The sequence below is a fragment of the Salmo salar genome, chromosome ssa13 (assembly GCF_905237065.1).
Source record: "Salmo salar chromosome ssa13, Ssal_v3.1, whole genome shotgun sequence".
Lineage (NCBI taxonomy): Eukaryota > Metazoa > Chordata > Actinopteri > Salmoniformes > Salmonidae > Salmo > Salmo salar.
The window spans coordinates 81,008,404-81,019,752 of NC_059454.1; the positions used below are offsets into that span (position 1 = coordinate 81,008,404).

The 11,349-nt window shown below is 42.8% G+C and overlaps 1 protein-coding gene across 5 annotated transcripts; it reads left to right on the plus strand.

Annotated features, from left to right (window-relative positions):
• Positions 1 to 627: 627 nt before the first annotated feature.
• Positions 628 to 7,094, plus strand: LOC106567926 (tsukushi). 5 transcript variants are annotated; one of them, XM_014137824.2, is made up of 5 exons: positions 628 to 1,173; positions 3,102 to 3,229; positions 3,723 to 3,764; positions 3,863 to 3,938; positions 5,380 to 7,094. In XM_014137824.2, the coding sequence occupies exon 5, from the start codon at positions 5,388 to 5,390 to the stop codon at positions 6,453 to 6,455; it is 1,068 nt and encodes a 355-aa protein (XP_013993299.1). In that variant the 5' UTR covers positions 628 to 1,173; positions 3,102 to 3,229; positions 3,723 to 3,764; positions 3,863 to 3,938; positions 5,380 to 5,387; the 3' UTR covers positions 6,456 to 7,094. The 5 variants fall into 5 exon arrangements, with proteins under 5 accessions (XP_013993299.1, XP_013993298.1, XP_013993302.1 ...); XM_014137823.2 differs by lacking the exon at positions 3,723 to 3,764; XM_014137827.2 differs by lacking the exon at positions 3,102 to 3,229.
• The last annotated feature ends 4,255 nt before the right edge of the window (positions 7,095 to 11,349 follow it).

Here is an 11,349-nt window from a genome sequence, read left to right on the forward strand (position 1 = left end):
TTCATGTTGGTAATCAGTTCATAATAGCAATAAGGCACCTCGGGGGTTTGTGTTATATGGCCAATATACTGTACCATGGCTAAGGGCTGTATTCGGGCACTTCACTTCACGTCGTGCCTAAAAACAGGCCTTAACCAGGGTGTATTAGCCATATACCACACCCCCTCGGGTCTTATTGCTTATTTATTAAGTATGCGATGTATGTGTATTTTCTAAATGATACATATTTGAAACAGTATGTTAAACTTTCATTGAGTCTCCAATATGGGATATATATTATTTGGAATATGAGATTAAACTAACCCAGTAATTACTTGTATTGGCAATCTATTTGAATTAGCTGTTCAAATAAAATCATGACCATCCAAATCTTATACATTATCATATTTGACAATAGGTTATGATCATTTAAAAAAAACAATCATAGCTTTATTAATCAGAAAATGATTTTGATCAAATTTGTGCCTTCATAAAGTGCTGTTTCTTTGCTTCGAGACCGTATTTCTGACCTATTTCAAGAGACCCAAACGCAATCCTAGTTCTGTGGAATCTCAATCACTGAACAGGATCTAACCGAACTACTGCCTGGGAGGCATGTGCTTCCGCGTGTGATGCATGTTGTTACCGAAACCGAAACAAAAAAAGTGTGAATAAAGTCAGTATAATTTGCCTCAATTATTTAAATGAAGTTACTGGGTATAAACATATCACTTCATCGTCACACAATTCACTGGCGACACTAAATCTGAAGAGGTTCAGAGATCGGATCGTCTTCCCTGTCAAGCATAGGCTATTCCTCGTGATACCATAATGTTCAGTGCATGGGCGCATTCATATTCTACAGCGCGGATGGCTTGACGGAGGATTCTTGTTTGCTTGACCGCAGTGGATTTTGCATCGTGAGCCATGGTACGAGCATTTCCCCAAAAGTAATCTGAGAAGACCGAGGTTAGAATTTGGTTAAAATGGGCAGTACACGTCTGCTTGCGTGAAAGTCGTTACATGGAATGTACTGGTGAATAGTTATACGGCAGATGGGGGAAGCAGACAAAGAGAAAAAATGTAAACGACAGTCTGTTTTAACATAATACTGTCTCTTGCCATCGCAAAGGGATCTATCTAAAGATATCGACTGAAGAAGTGCCACAAACGTGGTACAATTCTTCAAGAAAGGTGAGCACTTTACATTGCATTCAAATCACCCATAGAATGTGTCCTGAACTTTTCAAAAGACAGTCAACATTACTTTTTTCTCAGGCTATTATGTCTGGAGGAAAGTACAATTGTTGTTGACTTTTGAAACATTGTAACGGATCACAACGATAACATTGCTGTCTATGTGATTCCTGGAGGACTAAACTTGGTGAAGGAAGATTCTGATGAAGTTCCTCAAACTTCCTTCCCCATGGAGTGGAGTTTAGTCTGCTATGTGATTCTCTGTTGTAGTATAGGCTAATGATCTGAAAATGAGAGATTCCAAAGCATACATGGCTTACATAAGTCCAATCATGCAATAAAGATTTTAGATTTGTTTCGAATCAAGTAAATACTTTTATTCAGAATCACCAAACTTCCCTTTTATTTGATGACCAAAAAGTAACGTCCATCTGTCAAGCTAATAATACAATGGCCTTTACACACCTTTTGCTCCTTAAAGAAAGGATAAAGGATGTAGTGTTAGTAAGTGATGCTTTGAACAGTGAAAGCAAACGGGGGGTGGTGAGAGAATGGTAGAGCAGAGAAAGGAAAGGGATGCCGTAATTGTAGATGTGATAATTGTAGATGAGGTGATAATAACGGGTCTCCTCTATTTTGGTGAATTGTTGGCCAACTCCACACCCATCTATAGAGGCTGTGAGAGGAGAAATGTTGTCAGGACAGGAAATACACGCAGTATATGCACTCAGTTTCAAATAAGTCTGTTCATAAAAAAAAATCAAAGACAGTGGTGTAAAGTACTTAAGTTAAAATAATTGAAAGTACTAATTAAGTAGTTTTTGGGGGTATCTGTACTCTACTTTACTATTCATGTTTTTGAAAACTTTTACTTCACTACATTCCTAAAGAAAATGATGTACTTTTTACTCTATACAGTTTCCCTGACACCCAAAAGTACTCGTTACATTTTGAATGCTTAGCAGGACAGGAAAATTGTCTAATTCACACACTGATTAAGAGAACATTCCCTGGTCATCCCTACTGCCTCTGAACTGGCGGACTCACTAAACACATGCTTCGTTTGTAAATTATGTCTGAGTGTTGGAGCGTGCCTCTAGCTATCCGTAAATAAAAAAAGAAAATGGTGCCGTCTGGTTTGCTTAATATAAGGAATTTGAGTAGGATGCTCAAGTAGGATTTTCTGCGTGACTTTTACTTGAGTCATTTTCTAATAAGGTACCTTTACTTTTACTGTTCTGTTGATCTAATATGGAACCTAATAATACTCAAAATAGTTGTATTGCCAATGCAAAATACTAGGTGAATTTAGATAGAGCTCATTCAAGTTCCAGAGTTCAGATAGGGTGAGCTGTGCTTTGTACTGCACACCTGGAGTTCAATGCGCCCCCCTTGGCAGGTATTTTACCATAACCCCATTGTCCGGGCACACACACACAAACACACTGCACAACTGATCCCTCCCCGGAGCAGAGGTGGGGACAGGTGTGACCCCTCCGGTTGACATGACACATCTGAGCAGTGTGATTTACTATAGAGCACAGGGCCACAAGAATGTTCTGTGAATACTGAATAAACTCGTAGGCCTAGGATTCATCCGCAACATGTCCAATGTGCAAATGTAGCTTCTGAGAGAAAAGGAAGATGGTTGTTATAGTATTTGAGATGGTGTGCTGTAGCAGTTTATTGTACTTAAAGAGCGACTGCCCCTAAAAAGCAAATAATCCCTTTGAAAATGGCCTATGTGGCATCGATATGAGTCAGAAACATTTATTCTAGTGTCAAAATTGACAACAAAGTGTAAATAGGATAATTTGGGTCATAAAGTCAGTCTTGTCTAAAGCAGTGTTTGGAACCTCAGTGAATAAATGAAGGTTGGGTTTGGATTACAATTATATAAACAAATCATGGCCCCTTTTGCCAAGCTCCACGTGCAAATCGCCCCTCCGCCCACTCCGCTTCCCTTCATTGAATGGGGCTCCGTTGTTTCATCGCCCCCAACGCGTTCAAAGGACGGCAGACTGAAAATCCTCATACGGATTGACCATGCCTGGTGAGTATAACCAGAGATACTGGAATATAATGACATCTCTGGTATAACTTAGCTAGCTAACGACGTTAGATAACGCTATTGCTGGTTATGTAGCTAGCTGCAGTTGTTCAAGAGATGTCCATTTTGCAGTCGAACATGCATCATAGAGAAGGTCAGCTAGGGGACCCTCAGACTCACGCAGACATCCCTCACTGTGACCCTTCCTATAAATGGAACAGGGAGAACGCTTGAATTAGGTTGGTGACATTTGACCTGGTCAAAGGTCAAAACAGTTTCGAGGATTGTCCCAAATCACCCTCATAACCTAGCCTGGTGGAACCAGCCTGATCGCTGCATTTACCATTCTATTTCACTTCACAGATCATGATATCTAAAGTGAAATAGAAAGGTGAATGCATCGATAAGGTTGGTTCCACCATACTAATCATAATCAACATTGATAATCTAATCAGTGTCTGTGTGTAACTGACCAATATCTTTGATGCGGGGCCAGGAGCTGATCTATGCTGCCATGCCCATCAATGTGGGACTGAAGGTGATTACTAATAATACAGTACAGCAGAAATGTCCAGTATTTGCAACACCCTTTTCATTCCATACGTCACTGATGAACTTTGCCTCAACTCTGCCTAGCTCTACAGATGGAGAGGACTGTAGATGCGTTTGCCAGTCGCCAGCCTCGGTCGTTTGATGGGGAGACCATAATTGAGTAGGTATTATCTGACCTGTTCAAACTTTAACATAGTACCAGTTTGTGTGTCAGATATTACCTATCCTAACTGTAATTGGTAATAAAACAGTGACTATGTGTTCACAGAAACATATATGGAGCCAGCACATACACTTGCAAGATTATGTGATGAAGTCGAGACTGACAGACGGGCTTGACACTGATGTCTCTAAATGGAGAGACCTGGCACTCTGCATTAAAATGTTACTAGACACAACTTTCACTTGTATTGTCTTATTATTATTGAATTGAATGGTATCAGTCAATATGGGGAGGGAGAAACCCTGTGTATTCTGCACCAGGATCAGGGAAGGAACTCCTGTTATATACGATACACCACACAGGGAGGTATGACCACTCTGACATGTTAGACAAGGTAGCCTCATTACCACCTCACAAAATGCAGATAGGCACAGTATCTGCAATGGCTGGGTATGACAATGAAAGGTGAGAGGTGCACCTTGTTATATTAGCAGAACATCTCTGGTATAACAACTGCAGCTACCTGCTTCAATGGTATTTTGTAAAGGGTTGTTTATTATACATGGACCTGTTACTACATTTAAAAAATGATCGAAACACTAAGTTTAGAATATCTACATAAATTCAGCAATTGCATTCTTCTCCTATTGCTCTGTAGGCTACTGACCTATTCAAAGCTTCCTCCGGCATATCACCATACATCGGCATGTATATTATTGAACTCAACCTGCAGGAGGTTTGTTTGTGGGGATTGAGTGGGGTGAAACAGCTGCTGGAAAGGTTCTGACAGATGGGTGTGTCTTGGTGGTGTGAAGGACACACCCAAGAAACACACACATCAAACCAAACCCCCAAACCAACTCACGTTTGTTTGGCTTCTGTCATGGGCGCCAGCATTTCTTGAGGAGCAAGCCAAAGAACTAGGTCAAATCAGTAGGGTTTGCTTTTGTTAATTAAAGGGAAAGGGTCATTAATGATGATTTTTGACTAATATGTGTTTTTTGTTATATTAAGTGGCTCTAAATGTGGTCCCTCCATGTGAGATTATGATAGATGCATACATGGTGGATGAATGAACACCGAGACGGTTGTATGATTTACAACAGTCAAGCCAATGCTTCACCCACAGAGAAAGTTATTTACTCTGACCAAAAACCATATCGCAATTTATACTGAAAATATACAGTACTTTCCTCAGTATTTCTCATCTCCCTTGACAACAGAAATAGAAAAAGTGTTAATGTTAGTTATCTCTGTGCATTTGAGCGTATGATTGAACTTGTCCTGAGGGACATTACATTCATTCTAAGAGGGAAAAAGTTCTTATTTGAAGACGTTAATAATGTAGGTCTTCTAAATAACCAAATTCTTGAATAGGAATGTAATGAATGCATGAAATGAAAACATAATTTAATCAAACATGTTGCATCTTCCTCAGGATTTGCTATGTCCAGTTTCTTGGGTGTGAGTGTTTGGTTCTTGCTCGTCCTTCACTATGTGGCTGCAGTGATGGACTGCCACCCGGGTTGTCGCTGTGAAGTCGAGAGCTTCGGCCTGTTCGACAGCTTCAGCCTGACCAGGGTCGACTGTAGTGGGGTGGGCCGTGGTCATGGCCTGGTGGTCCCCATCTCCATCCCCCTGGACACCTCCTCCCTGGACCTGTCCTCCAGCGCCATCCACACCATCGCTGACTCCATGCTCTCTGGGCCGGGCTACACCACGCTGGCCAGCCTGGACCTCAGCAACAACCTCCTCTCCAGGCTTAACAGCAGCATCTTCTCCAGGCTGCGCTACCTGGAGACCTTGGACCTGAGCCACAACACCCTGGAGGAGCTGGCCCCCGGCTGCTTCTCTGGCTTGCCCCTGGCCGAGGTGGATCTGAGCGGCAACAGGCTCCAGGAGGTCAGCCTGGAGGTCTTTTCCAACAAGGGCCACGGTGCAGGACCTCTCAATGTGGACCTGTCAAACAACCTGCTGAACACGGTCACGACTAGGGATCCACAGGTGCTAAGCCCTCCTAACATTCAGAGCCTCAGTCTGGCAGGGAATCGTCTGAGGGCCGTGCCCAAGCTGCAGGGCCTCCCTCTGAGGTCTCTGAGCCTGGACGGCAACCCCATCCTCAGGATCGAAAGGCACAGCTTCACAGGGCTAAGGGATCTGGCTTACCTGTCTCTCAGTGGGCTGTCTGAGCTCACCTCCATCCAGCTCCAAAGTTTCAGTGAGCTGAGCAGCCTGCAGGCCCTGGACCTGTCCCACAACAGCAGGCTGAGACCACTTAACCCTGAGGTGTTTAGCGGACTGGCTGCCTTACAGGAGCTCAACCTGTCCAACTCAGGGGTGGTGTCTCTGCCCAGCAACATTCTCCACCTCCTGCCCAGCATCAAAAGCATCGTTCTCAGGGAGAAGGTAAACTGTTGGAAGACCCATAGACAGGTGCAGTTCCACAGACAGATAGGAGGACAGTCAACAAGGGGGGAGGAATTGACCTGTGATGTCATAGGAATTGTTTTATGAGTCTGCCGGCCTTAACAGGTTGGTCAAAATGGAGAAGCAGTGAGAGCCTCACAGTGAAACCAGCTTATACAGTAATCACACTATTTCAAAATTCAGTCCTCAGATTTGTGCATCATCATCAAGGGTTGCACTCATTTTCAAAATATAGCTTTTGTTCCACTGCTTCAAGGGAGTGTGCAATAAAATACCAGTGTCGAACAGTGGTCATGGGCTAATACATTTTGCTGGCAACTGAACTAACCATCTTGATAACATGACGACGCGTGACGATTTACAAGGACAAAGTCAGAAATGATTACCTGCACTTGTTTTGTAGTTTTCAATTCCTTTTCTATTTTTTAATTAATTCAACTAAATCATGACAACTCATACAGTGTTATGATGCATTAATGTCCATCAGACTAATAATGTAATAAACAGTTTTAGAGGGCCTCATTGTTAAACATTACAACAGTTTCTGCTGGCAGATAATACCTTTTGATTACTCGACAAACATTTTTTTTAATAACATTAGAAATATGTTTTTGCAACATTTTCTACAGTATTGCCTTGGACACATGTTGTGTATATGAAGTCTGTCAACTATTGTTAATGACTGAAATAGAGACATGTAATTTCAATAAAAAGGATGCAACACAATTTGTTCGACACCCTTTTCTGGTCCCACAACACAAGGTGCAGTTTATGACTGGTTCACATAATAAGGTTTGTTTCATTCTGTACAGTCAATAGCACCATGTACAAAATGTGAACGTAAGAGAGTCTTGTCACCGTTTACAGAGTTGAGGAGCGACTCACCAGCGAGCGGTTGTGTGGTCACTGAGGAGGCATATTCACATTTTAATTGCACTGTCATGTAATGTCACACAGTTCAGCTCTTCTCACTGCTGTGGTTTAGTCACTGGATGTGTTGTGTCTGTCTTCAGATTGTGTTAAGTGCATGTGATAGAACTAGTTTTAGGATGAAATTTGGGCTCAAGCCTCAAATGCAGTTCCACTAATGCGGGAAGTGGACAACGGGGTAATGTAATAGTGAGACGGTTAAGAAAAAAATACGAACAAGCTTATTCTTGTTATTACCTGTTCTTTGTGCAAATCAGAGGAAAGGTTGAAATAGTTTAGGTTCAAATAAACTCTGACCCACTTGCCTCAGTCCAATCTCAAATGAAATGTTGCATCATCTCCACTATTTGGCCTTTGGCTAATGGAAACAGGCAAGCTGGCCATGTTTGACAATCATTTTGACACATCCCCTTAGTTGTAGAGATGAATGAAGAGTTTCATTCCAAAACACTATATATGCATTTTCAAAAATGTTGGTAAATTAGCTTTTATTGTTTAAGGAAATAATGAAAGAGAGAGTGGAAAAAACTTAATCTAATCATGGCAGGTTTTACACAGTCAAATGTAACAAATAACTACAATTTTAATAAACAACTGTACAAATGCTATGTTTGTGACATCAACATTTAAATGTAAAAATAAATATATACAGTGCATTTGGAAAGTACTCAGACCCCTTGACTTTTTCAACATTTTGTTACATTACAGCATTATTATAAAATTGATTAAATAAAAAATGTTCCTCATCAATCTACACACAATATTTACATAAGTATTCAGATCCTTTGCTAGGACACTCAAAATTAATCTCAGGTGCATCCTGTTTCCATTGATCATCCTTGAGATGTTTCGACAACTTGATTGGAGTCCACCTGTGTTAAATTAAATTGATTGGACATGATTTGGATGTCTATATAAGGTCCCACAATTGACAGTACATGTCAGAGCAAAAACCAAGCCATGAGGTCGAAAGGAATTGTCCGTAGACAATTTGCAATGTCGGAGCAGCATAGACTTAAAATACTGTGAAGTAGAATAGAATACTGTATATACACATGCAAATGAGTAATGCAAAATATGTAAACATTATTAAAGTGATTAGTGTTCCATTATTAAAGTGGCCAGTGATTTCAAGTCTACGTATATAGGGCAGCAGCCTCTAAGGTGATAGTGATGACTATTTAACAGTATGATGGCCTTGAGATAGAAGCTGCTTTTCAGTCTCTCGGTCCCAGCTTTGATGCACCTGTACTGACCTTGCCTTCTGGATGATAGCGGGGTGAACAGGCAGTGGCTCAGGTGGTGGTTGTCCTTGATGATCTTTTTGGCCTTCTTGTGACATTGGGTGCTGTAGATGTCCTGGAGGGCAGGTAGTTTGCCCCCGGTGATGTGTTGTGCAGACCGCACCACCCTCTGGAGTGCCCAGCAGTTGCGGGTGGTGCAGTTGCCGTACCAGGCAGTGATACAGCCCAACAGGATGCTCTCAATTGTGCATCTGTAAAAGTTTGAGAGGGTTTTAGGGGACAAGCCAAATTTCTTCAGCCTCCTGAGGTTGAAGAGGTGATGTTGCACCTTCTTCACCACACTGTCTGTGTGGGTGGACCATTTCAGTTTGTCAGTAATGTGTACGCCGAGGAACTTGAAGCTTTCCACCTTCTCCACTGCAGTCCCGTCAATGTGGATAGGGGGTGCTCCCTCTGCTGTTACCTGAAGTCCACGATGAGGTCCTTTGTTTTGTTGATGCTGAGTGAGAGGTTATTTTCCTGGCACCACACTCCCAGGGTCCTCACCTCCTGCCTGTAGGCTGTCTCGTCATTGTTGGTAATCAGTCCTACTACTGTTGTGTCATCTGCAAACTTGATCATTGAGTTGGAGGCGTGCGTGCCCAAGCAGTCATGGGTGAAAAGGGACTACAGGAGGGGGCTGAGCACACACCCTTGTGGGGCCCCTGTGTTGAGAATCAGTGAAGTGGAGGTGTTGTTTCCTACCTTCACCACATTGGGGGCGGCCCATCAAGAAGTCCAGGACCCAGTGGCACAGGGTGGGGTTCAGACCCAGGGCCCCGAGCTTAATGATGAGCTTGGAGGGTACTATGGTGTTGAATGCTGAGCTATAGTCAATGAACAGGATTCTTACATAGGTATTCCTCTTGTCCAGATGGGATAGGGCAGTGTGCAGTGCGATGGCAATTGCATCGTCTGTGGATCTATTGGGGCGGTAAGAAAATTGAAGTGGGTCTAAGGTGTCAGGTAAGGTAGAGGTGATATGATCCTTGACTAGTCTCTCAAAGAGCTTCATGATGACATTAGTGAGTGCTACGGGGCGATAATAATTTAGTTCAGTTACCTTTGCATCCTTGGGTACAGGAACAATGGTGGACATCTTGAAGCATGTGGGGACAGCAGACTGGGTTAGGTGTAACCGGTGTGAAATGGCTAGCTAGTTAGCGGGGTGTGCGCTAATAGCCTTTCAATCGGTGACGTCACTCGCTCTGAGACCTTGAAGTTGTTGTTTCCATAGGTAACGATGCTTCGAAGGTGTCAGTTGTTGATGTGTGCAGAGGGTCCTTGGTTCGAGCTCAAGTAGGGGCGAGGACAGGGACGGAAGCAAAACTGTTACATAGGGAGAGATTGGATATGTACGTAAACACTCCAGCCAGCTGGTCTGCGCATGCTGTGAGGACGCGGCTAGGGAGGCCGTCTGGGCCGGCAGCCTTGCGAGAGTTAACACGCTTAAATGTCTTACTCACATCGGCCATGGAGAATGAGAGCCCACAGTCCTTGGTAGCTGGCCGCATCGGTGGCACTGTGTTATCCTCAAAGCGGCCAAAAAAGGTGTTTAGCTTATCCGTAAGCAAGACTTCGATGTCCGCGACGTAGCTGGTTTACCCTTTGCAGTCCGTGATCGTCTGTAGACCCTGCCACATACGTCTCGTGTCTGAGCCATTGAATTGCAACTCCACTTTGTCTCTGTACTGACATTTTGCCTGTTTGATTGCCTTCTGGAGGGAATAACTACACTGTTTATATTCGGCCATCTTGCCAATCACCTTGCCATGTTTAAATGCGGTGGTTCGCGCTTTCAGTTTTCAGTCATACCCAAGAAGACTCGAGGATGTAAACGCTGCCAAAGGTGCTTCAACAAAGTACTGACTAAAGGGTCTGATTACTTATGTAAATGTGATATTTCTGTTTTTTGTTTTTAATGTTTCCTTTTACATTATGGGGTATTGTGTGTAGATTGATGAGGGGGAAAACATATAATCAAGGCTGCAACGTAACAAAATGTGGAAAAGTCAGGTGGTCTGAATACTTTCCGAATGCACTGTATACTGTATGTGTATGTAAAACATTTATATTTGAGATTTTAGTCATTTAGCAGATGGCCTTATCCAGAGCGATTTGCAGTAAGTGCATTCACCTTAAGATAGCTAGATGAGACAACCACATAGCACACTCAAATATATAAGATACAAACATTCCATTCCAGTTAAACAATGGATATAAACTCAGCAAAAAATAAATGTCCTCTCACTGTCAACTGTGTTTATTTTCAGCAAACTTAACATGTGTAAATATTTGTATGAACATAACAAGATTCAACAACTGAGACATAAACTGAACAAGTTCCACAGACATGTGACTAACAGAAATTGAATAATGTGTCCCTGAACAAAGGTAACAGTCTGTATCTGGTGTGGCCACAAGCTGCATTAAGTACTGCAGTGCATCTCCTCCTCATGGACTGCACCAGATTTGGCAGTTCTTGCTGTGAGATATTACCCCACTCTTCTACCAAGGCACCTGCAAGTTTCTGGACATTTCTGGGGGGAATGGCCCTAGCCCTCACCCTCCGATTCAACAGGTCCCAGACGTACTCAATGGGATTGAGATCTGGGCTCTTTGCTGGCCATGGCAGAACACTGACATTCCTGTCTTGCAGGAAATCACGCACAATACGAGCAGTATGGCTGGTGGCATTGTCATGCTGGAGGGTCATGTCAGGATGAGCCTGCAGGATGGGTACCACATGAGGGAGGAGGATGTCTTCC